This window comes from Ambystoma mexicanum, chromosome 7p, assembly GCF_040938575.1.
Source record: "Ambystoma mexicanum isolate Mex_15411 chromosome 7p, UKY_AmexF1_1, whole genome shotgun sequence".
Classification (NCBI taxonomy): Eukaryota; Metazoa; Chordata; class Amphibia; order Caudata; family Ambystomatidae; genus Ambystoma; species Ambystoma mexicanum.
Window position 1 is genome coordinate 73,533,570 of NC_090939.1, and position 24,654 is coordinate 73,558,223.

Here is a 24,654-nt window from a genome sequence, read left to right on the forward strand (position 1 = left end):
AGTATAAATATTTGATCTGGAACCTGGTCTCCCTAGCCTACAAATAGGAGTCACATACCAGGTGGCTTTCTATAAGATTCAGTGACCCCCCACACGAGCTAAGGTTTCAGGCGCGTGCCAAGATGCAGGAAGTAGCAGACCCTGGCTGGGCTTATTCATGTTTACTCAAAACAGCTTAACCCCTTGGAGAGGTTCTTGGCAAGGTACACCGACGCAATATTGCCTACGACTATCTGAGCAGCAGCTCGCGTTGGTCTCTCCCGCTGGTGGACCAGATATGGCAGCTTCTAAAGAAGGTTTTACTAAAAGCTTTCAAGAGTTTCAAGAATAATTCCCTGCCTCTTTTCAAGTACAATTCACCTCATTCACTTCTGAAATGTGGCTCTCACTCGCCGATTTTAGTAAAGAAATGTCCTCTTTAGGGGAGCGTGTTGACACAAATGAGCATGCAATTCAGGAACTAGTCAATGGGCCTCATTACACGGTAGGCGGTAGGGGATTACCGGCACCGGTAAGGGCACCGGTGCCGGTAATCCCCTACCGCCCTACTACGAGGTCCCTCAGTGGGTGTGTCCTTCATGTGTGGTCTGCCCAGGCATTATGGATGGTTCCCGCTGATAGTCCTCAGAGCTAATAACGGTACGCAAATTGCGGCCGAAGAGGATAGAACCGGGAGCTCGCCCTTGTGATGTACTGGCAGCATGCGCAGTGTACTTGCAGAAGGAGCAAATACTGAGAGATGCAAGAACTTTGGCACCGATAACATACAATGGGGCAGAAATGTAACTCTATCAGGACCTCTCACTGATAACCCTTCAAAAATGTAGAGACATGCAGGTGTTGGTAAAAACTCTTCAAGCATGCAGAATCAAGTATAGATGGACCTTCCCGTTTGGATTGCTTTTTTCTTTGGAAGGAAGACAGCACAGAATAACTTCTAGAGAATACGGTATGGTGTTGATTCAAATTGAGGAGGAAGTAGCTACAGGATCAATGGAAAGAGCTGAGGCCAGGACGGTAGGCCGCACCAAACAGACTACAGCAGGGGAATGGTCCTCAATCGATATACAGAGAAGGAAACATAGAGGTGTGCAAAGCAAGGACTGGAGAGCTCGACTTAGAGGCCCAAATCCTAAATCTTCGAAATAAAGGTGCATCAATGTGACCTTTTTGCAAACTGTCAAAGAAGCGCCAAAGGTAAATTAAGCATAACAGAGACGGTGTGCGACATCTTGGAATTCAACTGTTTGGGTAACAGATGGGGGCGTTAGGATAGCCCGCACCTAGCCCTAGGACAGTAGTTGATTCACAGCCGGTGGCCTTTACCCCAAGAAACAGTAGGTTTTGTGACTCACACCAGGGAAATTTTTGGAGGAGTGTTAGGGGAAAGTTGGGGAAAGGGGTAGGGAACGTTAGTTGGGGAGTTAGAGGAAAAAAAGGGAGGGTAGTCCCCTGTGCATTGGTATCATCAAAGTATTTCAGTAGAACGCATGTACATTTAATAGCTCCAGGGAGGCAATTAAATCACACTTAAGGGAGTAGTTTCTTACCTGTAACTCCATTTCTCCAGCGTTGGTATCTTTCATGGATTCACATGCTTTGAATATTCCCTGTCGTCAGGCCGGGACTGACGGCGGGGAATATTCAAAGCATGTGAATCCATGAAAGATCCAATGCTGGAGAACTACTTAACCGCTTTGTCACTGCACATGAAAGCCATACACCTAAACAACTGACTAAGGTGATGGCAAAGTTAGGTATTGCTACCTATCAAAGCTGTGTGAAAAGAATGAGTACTAGTATACTTGTAAAAAAGAAAAGACACACTAAAATTGGATGGTAACAGGCACGATCAGTCCGTAGACATGGCTTTGATATTGTCCTTAGAAATAGAAAAAGAATATTAAGAGCGGAACTCAGCATGCTCAATACAAACGGTGGTTAAAATAGCATAAATACACCTTGGAGTTTAACAAGTGTAAGGAATTCGTACACAGTGGGCCTCATTACACAGATGGCGGTAAGGATTTACCGGTACCGGTAAAATACCGGTACCGGTAAATCCGATTTACCGATACCGGTAAAATACCAGTACCGGTAAATCCTTACCGCCTTACTACGAGGTCCCTTTGCGGGTTGGGGGATTTAACGCCTGCTTTTTGCAGGCGTTAAAAACCAACCCGCAAAGGGGCCCTGGGAGCTAATTACGGTACCGCAATTTGCAGTACCGCAATTAGCGCCTTCCCCATTCCCATTATGCCCTATGGGGAAAAAATGGGAATGGGGAAGGGCAATGGTGGAAGGGGGAATTACCGCCCCGCCAACCTTGGAATGGGGTGGTAATTCCCCTTTCCGCCAAGGAGGTGCCGGTATTTTACCGGCATGAACCATGGCGCTAATAGCGCCATGGTTCGCCGCCATCCGTGTAATGAGGCCCCGTGTTTTTTTCTAAATTGGTTTTATGGCTTTAACCTTTAACAAACAACCAAAGAAAAATAAAAAAACAATAAGCTATTTATCTAGACAATTTACAACAATTTAAACTAACAGACAAGACATCAATTTTGATTTCATGATGAAAAGAAAGCACATTTATTTTAAACTCACCAGATAAACAACTGGTTTTCAGCCTAGACCATATCACACTTAACCACAATAAGGAGGGTGAACCCGACAGTGCAATCTAAGAACAGTGTTAATCGAAGAAGGTCTCAATCAGCTAGTTGCTTTTCTCCACTAACCTCCTCCAACCTAAGTGCTTTTAGGAAGGCGACCACTGCAATTAATGTGGAGGTTGTATGACCAGATAAGCAGGATGAACAGATTACCTCGATGTCCCCAAACATTAGGGAAGGTAGAAACGTTTTTAAATATTTCAATCTTAAATCACCTAATGCGGGACAAGCAATAAATACATGCTTCAAAGTTTCATACATTGTCTCATTCTTACAATACCGACAATCTAACTGTTCCCCATCCATGTAGCCCATTCTGGACATGATTTCCTTTTTCGGAAACAAGTTCCAACGGAATCTCAAAAATGAGCAACGTGCCCACTTTGCAGAATACTCTGCCAGAAATGGGGCTAAGGTTCCTAATTTCTTATGATCGCACCTTAGGTGAGAAAGAAATTAATATTCATGCATTCTTTCTGTGGTTGTAATCTATTCTTGTTCAAATAAGCATTTCTAACCCGCTCTGGGTTTTCGCACAGTTCAGTCAGTGAGCTATTCACTTTCCTTAGCACAGAGCTACAGTGGTCATGTATCGCATTCATCCATGTACTGCTCCTCCCCTCAATGCTACTTTTTAAATCTTCAAATCCCCCCCCACAGGACTCAAAATGTTCCTCAAAAATGACTAAAACATTCATGCCACACGTGCTGTAAGGGAGGTAATACCTAGATCATAACGGATGGCGTCAATGGGAGCTGCATTAGGCACCCTCATTACCCTACGCCAGGCCAGAGCTTCGAGACAAGGCAAGATGTCCAATAAGGCTAAGGAATCAGTGTCCATACCATATAGGATTTTGGGGACCCATTTTCCTTCATAGTATTCGAGGGCTGGTTTCAGTGTGTAATTACCATACTGACTATCAAACCTCACCAGTTGATTTACTAGTGGAAGCAGCCCTCCAGTTAAGGTGCGTACTGTGCCTTTTTACGCATGTAATTATAGGAAATACGGATTATTTATTTTTCTACTGCGTACCATGTACGCTGTATTTATTAATTTTAAAAAACATACTTTCCACCACTAGATGGCACTGTAGCAAGCAAGCTCCTGCCTTGAGGCAGGCAGATCCTTCCCTTGCCAGTTTCTCTCTGAAACATGTATCCTAATCCAGGGCTCAACCCACCCCCCGCGGAAGACCTTTCCAGAAACGCTGGTGTCCTGCTGTGTTTTTTTATTTGCAGAGTAAGCTGAGAGAGGAGGCCACAAAAGCGGTGACACCAGAGACACCAACCAGGTAAGCATCCCGCCATTCTGCTGCTGGCGCTTTTCAATTGCATTTTTATTTTCTCTCTGACAGCCCGGACCGCTATCTGATCTAATGTCGCATGGTCCGGGCTGTCAGAGAGAAAATAAAAACGCAATTTAAGACAGTTGAAAGTATTTTGTTTCTTTCAGGTCGGATGATCAAGCAACTGCCTGCTTCCCAGAGTCACAGTCCCCCTGAGACACAGGCTGCATCCCTGATGAACTCGACAACACAGTGTTGTCGACGCAGCCTGTGTGTCTCAGTGGGGCTGAGAGCGGCCATCGCTATGCATTGCATGTCTCCATGTCCACGTGTTGCATTGTAAGCAGGCGCTACTGCCTGTCATGTCGATTTGGCTTGGCATTCTGGTACTTGTAGTTTCCCATCCCAAATTCGTCAACACGTTCGGTCCCAGGAACAGAGGGGAGCTGTGTTACCTTGATTAACGCTACCAAACGCCTGTGTAGTAATTTTCTCGTTGCACATAACTTATCAGTGGAGCTGTGGTGGTGTTGTGTGGAAGGTTGGTGGTTTGAATGATGGGTGAGGTGGGCAATCAGTGACCTGAGTGAGTGTGTGGATGGGCCAGTGTCACCTCTCATGTACATGATTATTAAGTAAAGTGGTTTGCCCTTCTCTACATGAGTGAGCCTGTCCCTTAGCCTACTTAATGCAATCTGGTCAATACATGTTTGCATGTATGCTCATTAAATGCGAGAGGCCTAAATAATCCTGTCAAAGCCTACTTTGAGACACTGGATGGTGGCTTTGATCGTTTATTGGCATGGACATGGCAGATAAGGCTATCATGTAAACAGGCTTCCCACGGCCAACCAAAACAATACCTCAAGGTTTAACATAACTTCATATTTGTGCCCCCAAGGCAAGCACACCAACATTCTTATCCGACCTCTCAGGTTATTCTTTCTCCATAGAAATGTACGGCAACATTACTTTTACCGGAGGGGATGGGGCAGTGTCAAAGTTTGAATGCCACTCAGCGTGCTCAGAGGGATAACCTATGTCTTGTTATCGCGTCCTAAACCTTGCAGACCTGTTGGACGTTTACAACGTCTGGCGAAGTCATGTGGCCCATACACTCAACTCAATGGGCCTCATTACACGGTAGGCGGTGGACCAAGGTGCCATTAGCACCTTGGTCCATGCCGGTAAAATACCGGCACCGCCTTGGAGGAAAGGGGAATTACTGCCCTATTCCAAGGTTGGCGGGGCGGTAATTCCCCCTTCCCCCATTGCCCTTCCCCATTCCCATTTTTGCCCCATAGGGCTCTATGGGAATGGGGAAGGCGCTAATTACGGTGCCGCAAATTGCGGTACCGTAATTAGCACCCTGGTCCCTTTGCGGGTTGGTTTTTAACGCCTGCTAAACAGCAGGCGTTAAAGTACCAACCCGCAAAGTGACCTCGTAGTAAGGCGGTAAGGGTTTACCGGTACCAGTGGCCTTACCGGTAAACCCTTACCGCACTACGTGTAATGAGGCCCAATAAATGTTAAAAAATAGGATTCTTCAATCACAACTCTTGCACCAAACTCCAAAATACCATGGTTTGCTTTCAAAATGTATTGCTGTACAGCCATCCATCTCATTATTTGCACGTGACTTTACAAAAAAGTAGTGTCGCCTAGAAGTGAAATCCACGCATGCAATAACCCATACCTAACCAACTATCCCAACTGAAAGACAATTCGCTATCGCTCAAAGTGAAAATATAGCAAGGAAAACACAAGTGGGTAGCTTCTATTTAGAATTAAGAGTAGCTTCAAAAAAGTACAATGTGCTGATGGGTCGCTCCAGGTTCTGAAACGTTATCCTGCGCAGAGACAACATGGGCCCATTAACTAGTTATGAAATCACCAAATCCAAAAAGATTGGGCTTGTGTACTGGATCATATGTATGTGTATGGTACTCTAGCTTCATGTCGAGCATTCGGGTGATACTTTATAAGTTTATGGTGCAATTGGTTGATTAAACACATAGGGCCTCATTACGGCTTTGGCGGTAGCCATGCCCTTAACAAGGGCTTGGATACCACCAAAACCGGGTCCGGGTTCCCTGAATGGGGAATTACCGGGCCATTCCGAGTTTGGAGGACCCAGTAATTCCCCCTATAGGGAACCCGGGCCGGACCTTCTCAATTCCCATTTGAGCCCCCATAGGGCTCAATGGGAATGGGTGCAGGGAGCTAACAACGTGCCGATTATGATTGGCCTGTTGTTAGCTTCCTGGTCCCCTCGCGGGACCCGGTAAGGACGTCTGGTAAAACCAGAGGTCCACATCGGGTCCCGCGAGGGGACCTCGTAATGAGGCAGAATGGGTTTAACGGGTCCGCATCTATTAGCGGCACCCGTTAACCCATTCCGCCAATGTTATAATGAGGCCCTTAGATTCTATTTGTTGAAAACCAGAGGACTCCCTTAGATTCAACAGCGGTTAGAATCCGAGAGGAAGAGGAAGAGGAGGGCCTAGTCCAGGATTCAAGGTCCCATTGGTAGGAACCAAAACAACCCATAATAAGGGTGTTAGGCTACAAAGTCTTAGTTACTTACCTGTAACTGTATTCCTCCAACATTGGTATCTTTCATAGATTCACATGCTTGAATATTCCCTGTCGTAATCCCAGTCTGATGACTGGGAATATTCAAGCATGTGTATATATGAAAGATCCAATGCTGGAGAAATGTAGGTTCTTCTTGCCTCGGCAAGGGGAATCAAAAAGTAACTGAAGATTCCCAGCCTGACGACAGGGAATATTAATTGCATGTGAATCTATAAAAGATCCAATGCTGGAGAAGTTGGGGATGCATCAACAGTGCCAAAGTAGTGAAAAAAGTAGGAAAAGTAGCAAGAGTGCCAAGAGGAGTGAAGAAGGTGGGATAGCAACAACATTGCCCATAGGGATGAAGCAGATGTGGATGGTAACAACAGTGCCAAAGAGAATGAAGAAGGTATCAATAGTAATAACAATGCCCAAAGGCGTAAAGAAAGCGGGATTAGCAACAACAGTATCAAAAGGAGCAAAGAAGGTATTGATAGAGACCATAGTGACCAAAGGGTTGAAGAAGGAGGGGATAGTAACAACAGTGCCCAAAGTGTTGAAAAAGGTCTGGCTAGTAACAATACTGCTGAAAGGGATGATGAAGGTGGGATAATAACAAGGACTGAAGAGGGAGAAGGCAGTGATAACAGTGCCCACAGTTGAAAAGGAAGTGTGGACAGTGACAGTAGTGCCACAGGAGGTGAGGAATATGGTCTAGAGGTTCAAGTATACAATTCAGGGGTAGTTACAGAAGACATGTCCCTTGGAGAGGAGGGACAAGAAGCATGCAGAAATCTTAATAGAAACATATATCATTGAAGAGTGGGAAAGAGAGTGGAAGAGAGATGGGGCAAGGAGGAGTAGAGTGGAGAGGTACAGGAGGAGCCATCAGAGGGGGAAGTAATAACAGAAGCCGCGAGCAGAGAAGAGGAATCCTGTGAAATAGTTTGGCTTAAAGACGTTGAAGATAAATATAGGGAGGCGCCAGGTCCCTGGGGAGAGATGGTGGGACATTTGACTACTGTCGTACCCCGATAATATCCCCTGGTACGAAGCTCAGACTTTGAGAGTTGCTGCACTTACTATACAGGTCTCATTCCAACTAAACACAGGACCTTCTATGTGTCTATCGTGGCATATTATCTCAAGGAGAAAATGGTGTAAAACCTGCAAAAAGGACCTGAAGCTACCAATAAACAACATCAGGTCACAGTGAAGGAGCAGTAAAGGGGAGTTTTCCATGGCCCAAGTGTCAGCAGAGGACTACCACAAAGGCCAAGAGCAGGCCATCTACAGGCAATGGGAAGCAAAAGAGTTGTTATTAGAGACTTTTGTTTTACAAATGTTGGACTGTCCATCCAAAGGGCTGGAGTAAACCCTTTTTGGAGTTTATCTCTGCCCCCCACCTGGGAGGAACCACCACACTTTAACTGACACTGTTATTGCACCTTATGCGTAATGCATTTATTATTTTGCCCACTAACTACATAATGTACCAAACAAAACACTTAGAGGTTAGGGTTATGAATGTCTGGTCATTTGATCCCTGCCAAAGACGTGACGGCCCCATTTGGTCTTGGTCACCACATGAGGATGAGATTCATGGATGAAAACATTGTTTTCATCCAAACTTGGAAAATAAATATTTTTCAAGAAACATTTTCATCCACTGATTGCAGAGGCTGAATAACTCTTACAAGAACAAGAAAAAACAACTTCTGCTGCTGTTATTTTAGGCCAAACTATTCACTTTTTCTTTCATTGTACTCAGGAATTAATGTGTAGTCTTAAAATATTTTTCACCCAAATTGACAATAATTATTAAAATAATAATATTTGTTGATTTGTATAGTTCTGCATGTCAAGTAAACAATTTCAGAGGGCTTGTTAACAGGTGTTTACACGCCTTACAAGAATGGCATGAGCTCCAATCTTTGGCACAATGACTTGTTTTGGCCTTTTGGATTTAACCATGTGCCATTGGAATGAACTATTCCATCACATTCAATTTCTCATTGCCTCGATTTGCTGTATTGCAAAGTAATCTTAGAACATTCCATGCATTAAGTTAAACACAACTCTCAAATGGTTTTCTATTGGCACCCATAAGTTTCTTCATAAAGCAAAATTGAAGACTACTGAAGCCTTAGGCCGTGCCTGGCATGATATGTTCAGGTCTGGTAATATTCCATGTTTTCATCTTTTTACTCACATCTATAATAATCTGAGGTCCCCAGATGTTTTTCAAAGTACTGCATCTGTAAGATCAAATATTAGTCTCAGATCAATTAGATGATCTATTTGACACACAAGGCTTTTTATCACACAAGATGGTATGAATAGTAAAATTCAGGATAAAGTCTGGATTTATTATTATTATTATTATTCAGCTCAGCATAATTCTGCAAAAGGGACAAGATATTATACAGAGCAAAGCACCCCATTGGTAAAGAGACTTTTCAGGCCACAGCATCTCAATAGAGTTATTTCTTAGTTCTACAATAATTACCTGGATGTGCTGCTAATAGGATATATAACATAATGTGTATTTGTGAAGTACATATTCACCCAGTGGTCATTTGGCACTTAAGACTTAAGAACTGCCACCTTCTGTAACCCAACTCAATGATACTCATTTTACAGACCTGGGAGGATGGAGATCTGAGCGAACCAGATGGGGTTTGATCCTGTGACCATGTGTTTAAAAACAAACTCCTGTGATGGATGCATTAGTCCAAGATCTGCAGATCTGGACTAATGTTCTCCAGAGGTAGTAATATTGATACTTATAGTAAAAGTTTGATGTTGCCCTTTGCTACAAGCATGGTGGCAAAAGAAATCTCTACCCGGCATAGCATCTGCCAATCTAGCAAATGGCAAATTTTGTAAACAGAAGAACAAGTTACTTACCAACTGGTAACGTTCTTTCGATTAGATGTTCCTCCAACGTATTCCTCATCTTAGATGTATTCCATCCAGCTTTGCTGCTCTTCAGAAATTATTTCAGCAGAGGGCTCCGTGCGTCGATGTCGTCGAGTCGATGGTCCCTCGAAGGCCTCCGTCGAGGATGACGTCATCGGGTGTATAAGTAGCACGCGCGGCGCCCGTTGGCCTCAGTTCTGTTTTTCCCCTTTTTATCTTTGATCTTGTACTGTGTAGATTGTGCCGGCAGACAGGTATGAGCCTTGCGAGATTTGAGATGGCAATAACCCGGAAAAATCTACAGAGGGGTAGGCTGGGAGGGCGATGAGGAACACGTTGGAGGAGCATCCAATCGAAAGAACATTACCAGTTGGTAAGTAACTTGTTCTTCGAGTGGATTGTGTCCTCCAACGTATTCCTCATCTTAGATATACCCCCAAAGCAATGAGGACAATTCCTCTGGAGGAGGGGGTAGATTTTTCGATACTCTTAGATGGCTGAGTATAGTACTGCTTTTCCAAAAGTTAGCTCCCTACACTGGGAAGCATCCAGGTTATAGAATTTTGAGAAGGTGTGTAGCGAAGACCAAGTTGCTGCTTCGCAAATGGATCTTATTGGAACACCTCTTTGAAGGGTCGTGGAGGAGGCGATGCCTCTGGTGGAATGAGCCCTTAACCCTTCCGGAGGGTCTTTTTGAGCTAGTCTGTAGCATTCTGAAATGCAAAGCACAATCCAGCGTGAAATTGTCTGTTTTGTCACCGATTGACCCAGTTTCCTTCCTGTGTAACCTATAAACAGCTGGTTGTCCACTCTAAGTCTGGAAAGTCTAGAGATGTAAAAGCTTAAAGCTCTTTTCGGATCCAACCTGTGTAATCTTTCCTCCTCCTTCTAAGGATGGGGTGGAGGATAGAATGCGGGTAAGACAATTTTCTGACTTAAATGAAAATCAGATATTACTTTCGGTAGAAATGATGGTTTTACCCTCAACACAACTCTGTCCTTATGGAACACAGTATAGGGTGGCCCAGAAGACAGTGCCTGCAATTCGCTCACTCTTCTTGCTGATGTTAGAGCAACCAAGAAGGCTGCTTTCCACGTTAGTAATCTTAATGGACACGTGTGCATAGGCTCAAAAGGAGCACATATTAAGAATTTTAGGACTAACTTTAGATCCCAGATTGGTACTTGAAATGGGTGAGGAGGAAACACATTAGTGAGTCCTTTAAAGAATTGTATTATCAAAGGAATTTTGAAGTAGGAGCCTTCTTCCGATGAGCGCTTGAAAATGGAAAGCGCTGCAAGGTAACCTTTTATTGTTCCGATATTCAGACCTCTATGTGCTAGGGTCAGAAGGAAAGATAATACTTCCGGAATAGAACATAGAAAAGGATCGACATTCTTTTTTCTGCACCAGTTGCAAAACTTTTTCCAACGGTATAGAGACTTTGTTGCTGGCCTTCTTGCCGAAAGCAACACCTCCCCCTGTATCTCAGCCTTTCAGATACCAAGCATGAAGGTTGAGCGTTTTGACCTCTGGATGGAGAACCTGACCCTCCATTTGAGAGAGAAGGTTCTCTCTCTGAGGAAGACGTACTGGAGGACAGATAGACATATCTAGAAGGTCCGGGTACCACGTTCTCCTGGCCCAATCCGGGGCAATTAGGATTATGCGGCTTCGAAACCTTCTCAGCCTCCTGATGACCTGAGGAATGACGGGAATCAGAGGGAATGCGTACAAAAATGGGAAATTCCACTCCACCACGAACGCGTCTCCTAGGGCTCCACTCGGGGGAAATTCCCTTGAGCAATACCTTTCGCATTTCCGGTTGATTTCGGTTGCAAACAGGTCTACTTGAGGGGTTCCCCAAAGGGCGAAGATCTCTTGAATGACTTCCTGAGCCAGTTCCCATTTGTGGGATACCGTGCTCTGCCTGCTCAGAGCATCTGCCGTCATATTCTCTTCCCCGGCTAGATGAATTGCTGCTAAAGAGATTCTTTCCTGAATCGCCCAATACCAGAGATGCATTGCCTCTCTGCACAGGGGTAGTGACCCCACACCTCCTCTTTTGTTTAGGTAGTGCATGGCCACTGTGTTGTCCGTCATTATCAGGACATTCTTTCCCCTGACAGATGGCAGAAAGGCCTTCAGCGCTAGTCTGATTTCCCTCAGCTCTAAAAGGTTGATATGTAGTTTGAACTCCGATGGAGACCAACGACCGTTGATTGTCAAATCGTTGGCATGAGCTCCCCACCCCAGGAGTGAGGCATCCGTCACTACTGTGATCTCCGGCCATGGTTGCCAAAAAGGTTCTCCATTTAGGATGTTTTCTGTACAGGTCCACCATAGAAGGTCTTGTCTGACCTTGTTCGGAATCTGAAGAAGATCCGTCATTTGGCCCGAGAACTGGGACCACTGAGTCTATAGGGCCCATTGAAGGGATCTCATCCTCAAGCGTACCTCTGGCACCAGAAAGATGCAGGATGCCATAAGGCCGAGCAACCTTAAAAAGTCGTAAGCCTGGAGATTTTGGGCATTTTGGAATTTGGAAACCATCTGAAGAATGTCTTGAGCCCTCGACTTGGGAGGCGAGCTCTTTCCCAAGGACGTGTCTAATACAGCTCCTATGTACTGAAGCTGTTGAGAAGGTGTCATCTGTGACTTCTTGAAATCGAAGAAGTTTGTGGAGGAAGTGGCAGGTGACTTTCAGATGATCCAGTGCTTGCTCGGCAGAACACGCTCTGATCAACCAATTGTCCAGTTAGGGGTAGACATGAATCCCCCCTCTCCTGAAGTGCGCTGCCACCACTATCATTAACTTGGTAAAGACCCTCAAACGGAGGTCAACCCGAAAGGCAGGACTCGAAACTGATAATGTGAGTCGCCAACTACGAACTTCAGGTATTTTCTGTGTTTGAGATGAATCGGCACATGAAAATAAGCATCCTGGAGGTCCAATGACACCAACCAGTCCTGAAGTTGAAGGACTGAAGGATTTGAGAATGGGTAACCATCTTGAACTTATCCTTTCTGAGGAACTTGTTCAAGTTTCTTAAGTCCAAAATGGGTCTCAGTCCTCTGTCCTTTTTGGGGATCAAAAAATATGGGGAGTACCATCCCTTGTTCCTCTCCGCTGCAGGTACTGGTTCTATAGCACCTTTCTCCAGCATGGTTAAAACTTCCTGCTGTAGGAGCCGGTTTGAAGACTTCAACGGGTGTCTCCCTGTTTGATTGCTTTGAGGTTGCGTTAGAAAAGGAAGGCAGAAACCTTGGGCTATTATTTCTAGAGCCCAAACATCTGAAGTAATGGCTCGCCATTCTTGCAGATGCTGTGACAGCCTACAGGTGTTTTGTGATGTAAGTCCTCAAAGCGGTTTTGTGACGGATGTTGCAGCCACTGATGGCAGAGAGGCTGCAGCTGGAGCTGGTTTAGCACGTTTTCCTCGTCCACCACGAGTAACCTTTTTCTGGCCCCTTTGACTGGCCATTCCTCTCGCCTTTCCATATGAGGTGTAGTAACGATAGGATCGTCCCCTCCATGACTGTCCTTGCGCACGAAAAGGCTGAGGTTGCCTAACAACAGCTCCTAAAGATTTGGAAGCTGCTTTTGAGGTCTGCAACCTCTCAAGGCTCTCGTCAGCCTTGTTGCCAAAAAGGTGAGACCCGTCAAAAGGCATGTTCAGAAGGCGGTTCTGTACGTCCGGTGCGAAACCCGACTTCCGTAACCACACAAATCTGCGCATTACCGTGCTAGTGCCCATGGACCTGCTTACACTATCTGCAGTGTCCAAACCAGATTGAAGGGATTCCTGCATAGCTTCCTTTCCATCTCTAACAATGGCTAGGAACCCTTCCCTTTCTTCTCCTTCTGGTATGTGCTCCGTCGCCATTGCAATGCACTCCCAAAGAGTGTACGAACATTTTTCCAAGGCACATGTGGAGTTGGCAGATTTTAATTCCATGCTCCCGGCTGAAAATATCTTCCGTGCCCAACCATTCACACGCTTATCGTCCCTGTCTGGAGGGATAGACGAGTATGTAAGTTTGTTAGAAGCTGTGGCTGCCTGTATGACCAGACTCTCGGGAGTTGGGTGTTTGGACAGATAGCCGGGGTCGCTACTGGCTGGGCGGTATTTTGAGGTGAGGAATTTTTTTACCGGAGGAATAGAATCCGAAGTTTCTCAATTCTTGGCCACCCTATTTTGCAGGGCTACATGAAAGGGTAGTACTGGGTCTTCGGTGGGACCATGGTCCAATATATCTGTTAAATCATCCTGGATGAATGGGGCTGATGGTTTAGCCCATCCTAAGTAATCTACTACCTTTGTCATTAATTGACGGTATGAAGGACTGGCATGCTCTCCTGGTTCTGGTCTGCCAAAGTTGTTTTCAGGAGATGTGTCAATGCCACTTGCATTGTGTAATGATTCCACCAAGTCCCTCATTCTGCTTCCTTCTGAAATCAAACATTCTGGGACATTTGGGGTGCCATATTCCAGCCCAAAAGGTACATTGTCCTCATCAGATCTCTCCTGTTCCTCAAACATTGAGGTCAGGGATTTGAAAAACTCCTTTCTGGGGAGAGGCTTGAAAACCTTCTCTGGGAGAGGAGGAGGAAGAGGTCTAGTACCTGGCTCTGAGGACAATACAGGTTTTGTAACCTTATCCTTCTCTTTTTCTGGCTTCCCTGGCTTGGCTGGAGCCTTTGGCGCCGAGGGTTTTGGCGTCGACGTCGATAACGGCGTCAATGACACCGTGGTCGTTGACAGGGTCTGCTTCAAGGGCGTCGAGGCGACCTTCGAAGATTTTCCCTTCGAGGTATGATGGGTCTCGGACGGTGTCGATGACCTCGAGCGGTCGACTCGACTCGAGCGTTTTTCACTCGGCGTCCTGGAAGGTTCCCTATCCTTCCTTTTTCGATCACCCGGGTTCGAGGGTGCGCGAGTGTCGCTCCCGGCCGGCTTCCGAAGAAGACGCCGAACGAGGCTTCGCTTTTTCAAACACCTCCATCATTTTGACCCTGAATGCTTCCCACTCTTCGGTAGACAAATGTTTCGTGGGGCATTTCATCTTTTTTGGAGACTCGTCTCACGACGAGGTGGAGGGAGACCTGTGGCGTCGTTTCTTCGATCTTTTTGACGAAGACGATGAGCGATGGGAAACGCTACGGGACCTCGATCGATGCCTTTCACGTCGAGGAGAATTCTCCTCACGGGATCTCGACTTGACGCTAGAGGTTTTTCGATCGGTTTTTCGACCTACCTGTAGCTTTCCTCTCCTCTCTCGCAAGTCCTTCCCCATCATCGCTTGACACTTCGTACAGGCCTCCATGTCGTGGCCTTCTCCGAGGCACCACAAACACTCTTGATGCAGGTCCGTGATCGACATTTTTGACCCACACGATTTGCACTTTTTGAATCCCGATTTCGGGGTCGTGGTCCGCGTCGATGACGAGGACATATTTCGTTATTATATATCTTCTCACAGAACTCGAGGAGCGCCGAATGTCCGAAGCAACGTATACTGCGGAAAAACAGAACCGAGGCCAACGGGCGTCGCGCATGCTACTTATACACCCGATGACATCACCCTCGATGGAGGCCTTCGAGGGACCATCGACTCGACGACATCGACGCACAGCGCCCTCTGCCGAAAACATTTCCGAAGAGCAGCAAAGCTGGATGGAATACATCTAAGATGAGGAATACATTGGAGGACACAATCCACTCGAAGAATATTGCTTCTCTCTTTCTCTTGCTCTCTCTGTCAGTGTGGTCAGGTTCTTTCTCTCTGGATCTCCCTGCACCTGAGCGGTGTTGCCAACTTGGTTCTCTCTCTCTCTCTCTCTGTGTCTCTTTCTGTCTGTCTTTATCTCCATCTCTCTCTCTCTCTCATATTCTCTCTGTCAGTTTGATCCGGTTTTCTATTTCTTCCTCCTCCCTTTAAGTGTGCTCTTGATTTCACTCTCTTGCCCCTTCTCTGTTTCTTTCATTCCAAAGCTCTCCATTTCACTGCAGAATGGTTTGCTCTCTGTCTTGTGCTCTCTCGCACTCTCTGTCTCTCACAGTCTCTCTCTCTGTCAATGTTGTCTCAGCGACACTGTTCTCTGTGTCTCAGGGCAGTCAGGTTTTCTAATTCTTTCACTAGTTAGGTGGTCCCATTGCCTTCCTCCCTCCGTCCCTCACTCGTTATCTCTCTGTTGTCTGGTTCTCGCTCTCTCTGTGACTGTAGCCTTATTCTCTCTACCTCTCCTTCAGTGTGGTCTAGTTCCCTCTATCTCTATTCAAAGTCGGGTTTTCTCTCCCACTCCTTTCAATTGGTCTCTCTCACACACACTCTGTTTACTATCGACGATCAGGTCTATTCTGTCCATGAAATGGTTGGGTAATCCCCCTCACCCTCTATATTCATTGAAGAATAGTTATTATAAGTAAAGAAGCTAGAAGGTCAGGAAAACATATATATCAAGCACCTGATTCTTAGGATCAGGGTCACGGACGTAAGTTTAAATGGGCTATGTTGTACAAGTGCTGCATGGATAATGTAGAAGCTTTTGATCCCCTGTTTTTATGTATGTGTAAATTAGCTAAGATTGTTGTTCTTAACTAAGTTGTGTTTGCTCGACCCATCACTCACAACCATGGTCGACTGCTGCAGAATATAGTTTTGATGATTTTTCTGATTTACTTGGTGATAGAGTTCAGTACAATTCACATCATTTTTTCTTTTATAGTTCTGGGTTTATGCTAATGTTCCACTTTTCTGGCTACTATCCCATAGAAAATCAACATTTACATGAAGGCAAAATAATTAAATAAATGTATGGCGTATTTATTGCAAAGGTTCTAGTAACTTTTAACAAGTCAATCCTTACTTTTGAAAGTATTAAAGATCATGCATAAACTCTTTTAGAAAACTCTACAAAACAATGTAAGCCTTACTAAAGAAATGTAAAACATTTAAAAAGAATGTTTTGTTACATTCAAAGTTATAACTGTGTTTATAACTTTGCTGCATACATTGATAACTTCTGAACCCTGGCATAAAATATACATCATATTCTGGGAAACTCTACCTTTTTAAAACTACTACAATAACTTTTAGATATTAAGTTTATCTTTGTTACGAATTACAAATGACGTTTTACAACATTTTAACAAAGCTATCTATCGTCTATGTAAAAATGAAATTGTGCTTTGCAGCAAACTATTTCAACATTTTGAGAACTGCATAATAACATTCAGGGTTATTGGATACAAAGTTAGAAATTGTTCTAAAAAGCAATCACAATTAAGAAAAATGCTACCCTTGTTTGTTAAAATACAACAAATCCGAACTGTAATAATAGTATCAAATAAATGTTATTATTTGAAAGTTATCAAGGTACTTAGTTTCTAAAATATCTTCTTTTACTTGTGAGCAAATACATTTTTTTTTTCAAAATATCTAACAGTTTTATAACTTATAAACAAAGAAACCTTACTTAACCTTAATTTACAGAAGTTATAGATAAGCTTTCAACAACAATCACAAAACAATATTTAAATATTATAAACAATATTCTGGAGATCCAAAAAGTTTTAAAATGTAAATTGAAATGCTTTCGAAGTTATTTAGGAGTTAAATGTTGGCATTGTCATTAGGAAATTTTCATGTAATTGTATTTTCCTTTTTGGTGAAAGAAAACATTGCATTTCACCTGGCATGATTCACCAACCGGATGTTATTTTTCCTGAGGAACGGTTGTTAAATATGACATATGAGGAATGTATTGCCATCAATATGGAAAGTCAGTGAAAATGATAGGCGCTAGGGACAGACATAGATTTTGTGTAATAGCTTATTTGCTGTACAAATATACAATAGAAAAATGTCTTTCTTACTTAAAAATATGACATTTTATGTCTTTTTAGAAACCCTTAAGGATGGAATCCACATTAAACTTTGGGTCTAAAGAGCCAAGAGTCTGCTGACCATGCCAGCCCACAGAGGAGAATGGAGCTCCATAGAGTCCTTTAACCAACACAGCAATGTCCATCTGCTTGTAGACATGTCCCCCAATCCCGCCACAGTCCGTCACAGGAAGAGGAAGCCCATGCTGGACGCCACAACACTCTCTGCTCCTCCCATCGCTGCATCCATACCCTGATCGTTCCACCTGGTGAAATGATGAATCTGTACTGTTGCTGTTTGATCCTCCTGGGTTTCGCAGTGTGGGGCACAACAGCCTATGGTCCGAATCAAAGAGCACAGAAAAAAGGAGATATCATCCTTGGTGGCTTGTTCCCAATCCATTTTGGTGTGGCTGCTAAAGACCAGGATCTAAAATCGAGGCCGGAATCCGTAGAGTGTATAAGGTAATCGGATCAGCATCATGCTAAATGTTATGCACACCGGCTATGTGGTATGGAAATTCAGACAAACAAATATTGGAGGGTTCAGATGGAAGGGTATGCGTGCTATACCTTACACATTGTTAGCCCAGTAAATCTGGAGCCATTAGTGTGTAATGTGTATACAAGATCCAGTTCCCAGTGATTTAACTTTATAGTCATAGAATTGCTCAGTCAGTTCTAGCGGCTTGGTAACAACGAAGGTCACTAAGAAGCTTCTGCGAAGTTAATTCATCCTTATGTCATTCTGCTGTTGATAGAACAAGTAGGAATGAGTTGGGTAATAGTAATGTTAATCACACACAATGTTTGGAAATGCTGAGAGGTTTACGGATATATAAAAAAGTAATTATGTTGTTGATAATCACCACACGCCAGGCCGTACCAACTGGTAATAACTTACCCACCTAAGCAAAGGGAGGTACATTAACAAGGGCTTTGGCAACATTATTGGCCAGTACAGCCTGTCCCTGGTGTTATTATTGCGATTAGTACCCTGGCAAAATATCCACAGTCATAATGCTTTGTTTTAAGAAAAGGGGCTTGTCTTGAAAAAAGGTGCTTGCGGGTGAGCAAGTTTTCAAAAAAGGATATTGTGCGCCATACCAGATTCTGCAATGGAAATAAGGAAAGGGAGCTATATCTTTCTATGGTGAAGGAAGCATGTGATTAGGAGTGAGGAAGAGGATGCTTGGGTGTTTATGGTAGCAGATGCAGCCACTGTTGAGGGAAAGTAAGGTTACATGAAAATGTCAGTGGGATGGGGAGTGTGGGCCACGTGGTGAGAAGGAAAGGAGCAGATGCAGCTAGCCATGAGAATTCACAGAACGCACTGCAGTTTACAACCCATGATCTGAGTATTCCAATTAGCTGCTGCATAATATATATGCCCAGTGAGTCTAAATAGAAAGTCAGACACGTTATATTCAGAGTATCTTAAAATCTTAGAAGATAAAGATGGTAAAAAATACATATGTCTTAATTCAAGACAAAGGAATTGGAAAATGACAATTTTTGTTAGTCAGTGCCCAGCCCATCTAGCCCATTCACTTCAGTTCATGCATTCTATTTAAGACCAGCATTTACATAAAGATGGTGCACTCGAAAGTCGCATGTGGGGTTAGTTTGTCAAAATTGTCAAAAACATTTTGCATCACAGTGCAGACCAGGAAATAGCATATGTCTAAAGAGCACAGCTAGGGTGCTTGGTCACTGTTAGCATGCATTCCATACGAATTTCTACAACAATCCATCCTTAAATCATCACCCATTGAGATCACATGTATTAGATTTCCACTTGAAGTTGTCAACAGATGATGAATTACTTTCGATTCTCTTATCAGTGAAGCTAGAGGAGGGTATGCAATGCCCAACGTCCTTCTTTCTAATTATAATGTAAAGAAGGCTTGCAGTATACAGGAGAAAGTGGATAGTCCTTCTAAACACTGTTTTAGTACCAAAACACCAGATGATTCACTGGAGTAAAACCTTCAGTCAACACATCATCTCATAATTGCTTTAGTTGAACTGAAGCCCAGTACTTGAACAAAGATTGCAAGAAGCATATATTCTGTTTCAAAGAGTGCTGTTTTGTTATTCAATACGTTTGAGGTTTGTGTGAAGAAATGTAAAAAAAACTCTGCATAATTTATTTTCTTTTTAGATATATTCTAAGGTCTTGGTGAATGTCTTTCTTCTCTATTCTGCACATTGTAGTGAATTTGCCACACAATTATCAGCAATCTTGACTATGGGCCTCATTACACGTTGTGCGGTAACCATGGCGCAATTAGCGCCATGGTTGCCGGCGGTATTTTAACGTGTCCGCCTTGGTGGATGGCGGAATTACCGGCCTACTCCAAGGTGAGTGGGGCCGGTAATTCTCCATTCATCAAGGCCCTTCCCCATTCCCATTTTTGCCCCATAGGGCATAATGGGAAAGGTGGTAATTACGGTACCGCAAATTGTGGTACCGTAATTAGCACCGAGGTCCCTTTGCGGCACCCTACTTTAACGGCTGGTAATACCAGCCGTTAAGGTCGGGTCCCACAAAGGACCTGACCTTGTCCTTGTGGAATACAGTATAGAGTGGCCTAGAGGAAAGTGCCTGCAACTCGCTCACGCTACGTGCAGATGTCAATGCAATCAATAATATGGTTTTAAAGGTCAACAACCTCAATGGACATGTGTGCAAGGGTACAAATGGAGCACACATTAAACACTTTAGAACCAGATTAAGATCCCAAACTGGGACTTGAAAGAAGAAGGTGGTAATACGTGTGTGAGCCCTTTCAGAAATTGAATCACCAAGGGAATTTTAAAGTAGGAGCATTCCTCTGAAGAGCGCTTGTAAATGGAGAGCGCTGCCAGGTAACTTTTAATGGTCCCAACATTGAGATCTTTGTGTGCCAATGATAAGAGGAAAGAAAAGAATCAACATTCTTTTTCCTGCACCAGTCGCAAAACTTGTTCCAACGGCAACGTTACAGAGATTTTGTTGCTGGCCCTCTTGCTGAAAGCAACACCTCCACGACGTCATCCAGGAGGTCTCAATCCTTGTATCTCAGCCTTTCAGAAACCAAGTGTGAAGGTTGAGAGTGTTGACCTCTGGATGGAGAACCTGTCCCTCCCTTTGTGAGAGAAGATTCTCTCTCTGCGGAAGACGAACCAGAGGACAGATGGACATATCTAGAAGGTCCGAGTACCACGTTCTCCAGGCCAACTCCGGGGCAATTAGGATCATGCGACTTCCGAACCGTCTCAACCTCCTGATAACTTGAGGAATGACGGGGATCGGTGGAAAAGCGCAAAGTAGTGGGAAATCCCAATCCATCATGAACGCGTCTCTTAGAGCTCCTCATGGAGGAAATTCCCTTGAGCAAAACCTTACGCACTTCCGGTTGACTCCGGTCGCAAACAGGTCTACTTGAGGGGTTCCCCAAAGGGTGAATATCACTTGAAGGACTTCCTGAGCTAGTTCCCACTCGTGGGAGACTGTGCTCTGCAGGCTCAGAGCGCCAGCTGCCGTGTTTTCCTCCCCGGCTAGGTGAACTGCTGATAAGGAGATTCCTTCTTGAATTGCCCAGTACCAGTGCTGCATTGCCTTTCTGCACAGTGGAAGTGACCCTACACCTCCTCTCTTGTTGAGGTAATGCATGGCCACTGTGTTGTCTGTCATTATTAGGACATTTGTTCCCCTGACCGAGGGCAGGAAGGACTTCAGCGCTAGACTGATTGCCCTCAGCTCCAAAAGGTTGATGTGTAGTTTGGACTCTGATGGAGACCAACGACCGCTGACTGACAGATCGTTGGCATGGTCACCCCATCCCATGAGTGAGGAGTCCTCCACTACTGTAATCTCCGACCATGGCTGCCAAAAATCTTCTCCCTTCACCCTGCTTGGAACCTGAAGTAGGTCCATCATCTTTCCTGAGAACTGGGACCATTGTGTTCTTAGAGCCCATTGAAGGGATCTCATTCTCAGGCGGGCTTCTGGCACCAGAAAAATGCAGGATGCCATGAGGCCAAGCAACCTCAAGAAATCAAAGGCCGGAAGATTCTGGGCAGTTTGAAACTTGGTAACCATCTGAAGAATGTCTTGAGCCCTCGCCTTGGGTGGCGAGCTCTTTTCCAAGGATGTGTCTAGTACAGCTCCAATATATTGGAGTTGTTGGGAAGGTGTCATCTGTGACTTCCTGAAATTGAGGGAGCAGCCCAGTCTGTGAAGGGAGTGGCAGGTGACTTTTAGATGATCCAGGGATTGTTTGGGAGAACGTGCACTGATCAGCCAATCGTCCAGATAGGGGTAGACATGAATCCCCCCTCTCCTGAGATGCGCTGCCACCACCCCCATCAGTTTGGTGAAGATCCTTGGGGCGGAGGTCAACCCGAATGGCAGGACTCCAAACTGATAGTGTGAGCCTGCAACAGCGACCCTCAGGTATTTTGTGTGTTTGAGATGGATTGGCACATGAAAATAAGCATCCTGAAGGTCCAATGACACCAACCAATACTGTAACTGGAGGGCCTGAAGGATCTGAGAAAGTGTGATCATCTTGAATTTGTCATTCCTGAGGAACTTGTTCAAGTATCTCAAGTCCAAGATGGGTCTCAGTCCTCTGTTCTTTTTGGGGATCAAAAAATATGGGGAATACCAACCCTTGTTCCTCTCCGCTACAGGTACTAGTTCTATAGCACCTTTCTCTAGCAGGGTTATTATTTCCTGCACAAGGAGTGGATCTGGAATCCTCAAAGAGTGTTTCCCTGGTGGATTGTTGTGAGGCTGCGTTATAAATGGAAGGCAGTAACCTTGGTCTATTGTCTCCAGAGCCCAAGCATCTGAAATAACGGCTCCCCATTCTTCGAGATGCTGAGAGTCTGCCCCCACCAGTGTTTTGTGACGCAAGCTCTCAAAGTGGTTTTGAAGGGGTTGCTGCTGTTGCCGATGGCAAGGAGGCTGTAGCTGGAGCTGACTCTACACTTTTTCCTAGTCCACCACGAGTGTTTCTTCTTTGGCATCTTTGACTGGCCATTCCTCTCGCCTTTCCAAATGACGAGTAGTAACGGTAGGATCGCCCCTCCATGGTTGTCTCGAAGAACGAAAAGGCTGAGGTTGCCTAACAGCGGCCTCTAAAGATTTGGCAACCGCCTTTGAGGTCTGCAACCTCTCAAGGCTCTCGTCAGCCTTGTTGCCAAAAAGGTGAGACCCGTCAAATGGCATGTTTAGAAGATGGGCCTGCACATCTGGTGCAAACCCGACTTCCACAACCACGCACATCTGTGCATAACCGTGCTTGTAGCCATGGACCAGCTGACGCTGTCTTCAGTGTCGAATCCAAATTGAAGGGATTCCACCATGGCTTCTTTGCCATCCTTAACAATAGCTAGGAAACCTTCCCTTTCCTCCCCTTCTGGTATATACTCCGTCGCCATTGATGTGCACTCTCACAGAGTGTATGAAAATTTGGCTAAGGCACATGTGGAGTTGGACGACTTAAGGGCCATACTTCAATATGAAACTACCTTGCGCGCCCTTCCATCCACACGCTTGTCGTCCCTATCCAAAGGGATGGTAGGGCACGCTGCTTTATTAGATGTAGCTGTCGCTGCCGGAACCACCAGACTCTCAGGAGTGGGATGTTTGGACAGATAGCCGGGGTCGCTACTGGAAGGGTGGAATTTTCTCGTGAGGGATTTATTAACTGCAGGGAAAGAATCTGGGGATTCCCTAATTTTTGGCTACCCTATTTTGTAAGGCCCTGTGAAAGGGTAAGATTGGGTCTGTGGGTGGACCTTGGTCCAGAATATCACTAAGGTCATCCTGGATAAATTGAGCTGGTGGTTTACCCCAACCTAGGTATTCAACTACCTTTGACATCAGGTGCTGACACAAGGAATCAGTGCGTTCCCCCGGTTGCGGTCTCCCCAACTCAGTTTCAGTTGATGTGTCAACACCACTAGCATTTTGCAGTGTGTCAACCAGATCTCTCATCTTACTCTACTCTGAGACTAAAAAATCTGGCACATTAGGAGTTCCATACTCAAGACCAAAGGGAACCTCCTCATCCTCAGACCTCTCTTCTTCCTCAAAAATCGAAGAGAGGGATTTAAATTACTCCTTTCTAGGCAAAGGTGTGTAAATTTAGTCAGGAACCACAAAAAGTGTAGGCTTTCGGGGAGGCTTTGATTTAACCTCTTTGCCAGTTTTAACTTGCTCAGAAGGCTGAGTTGAAGCCACAGTCATTTTTGACACCAATGTTTTTGGTGTCGACGTCGACAAAGGTGTCGATGGCATCGAAGGAAATGGCGCTGATGGTGTCTAGGATTCAATGGTCATCTTCGAAGATTTCTTCTTGGAAGTATGCAGAGTCTTCAATGGCGTCGATGACCTTGAGTGCCAGTCTCGACTCGTGTGACTTTCTTTCATCAGAGACCTTGAAGGTTCTCGATGGGTCTTTCTTCGATCACCCGGGCTCGAGGGCGCGCAAGTGTCTGAACGGGACTGCTCTCGTCCGGCTTCCGAAGAAGGCACGGATGGAGGCTTGCCCTTCTCGAAGACTTCTTGCATTTTCATACGAAATGCCTTCCACTCTGCAGATAAAGAATTTTTTGTGGGGCACTTACATTTTCTGGGGGATTCGTCCGACGATGATGAATATGATGGCGACCGATGGTGCCATCTCTTCGATCGTTTCGTCGAGGACGACGAGTGGCGGGAGCAACTACAGGATCTTGATCTCTATTTGTCCTTCTTGCGCCGAGGAGAACGATCTCCAGACTCAACGGTCGAGGAACGATCAGTTTTAGTTTAACGGCCTACCTGCAATTTTCCCTTCCTTTCTCGCAGGGCTTTACTCGTCATTGCCTGACATTTCGAGCAGGAATCCGTGTCGTGGGCCTCCCCCAAACACCATAGGCACGAGCGATGCGGATCGGTGATGTACATTTTCAAATCGCATTCTCTGCACCTTTTGAATGCAGAACGAGGTGTAGTCGGGGTCGATGATGAAGACATGTCGTCAACGTTTTCTTGATTTTTGAAGAACTATATAGTAAGTAAATACAAACGAGGCACGCCGAGTCTCCGAAGCAAACGTGTTCGCGGAAAAACAGAGCTGAGTCCAACGGGTGCCGCGCGTGCTACTTATACACCTGATGACATCACCCTCAACGGAGGCCTTCGAGGGACACCGACTCGTCTCAACACCATCGACGCGCAATGCCCTGTGGCGAGAATCTTTTTTCCGAAAGCAGCCGAAGCTGGACGAAATATCAAAGATGAGGAATACGTTGGAAGA

At 45.0% G+C, this 24,654-nt stretch overlaps 1 protein-coding gene across 10 annotated transcripts in view; it reads left to right on the forward strand.

The window, feature by feature from the left end:
- The window catches only part of CASR (calcium sensing receptor), a 1,433,568-nt gene that overhangs the window by 725,993 nt on the left and 682,921 nt on the right, over positions 1-24,654 (forward strand). For all 10 annotated transcript variants that reach the window (XM_069635803.1, XM_069635809.1, XM_069635804.1 and 7 more), the window contains one exon: positions 17,378-17,821. In XM_069635803.1, coding sequence (XP_069491904.1) covers positions 17,631-17,821 — 191 coding nt within the window. In that variant the 5' untranslated portion in view covers positions 17,378-17,630. The remainder of the gene's footprint in view (positions 1-17,377; positions 17,822-24,654) is intronic.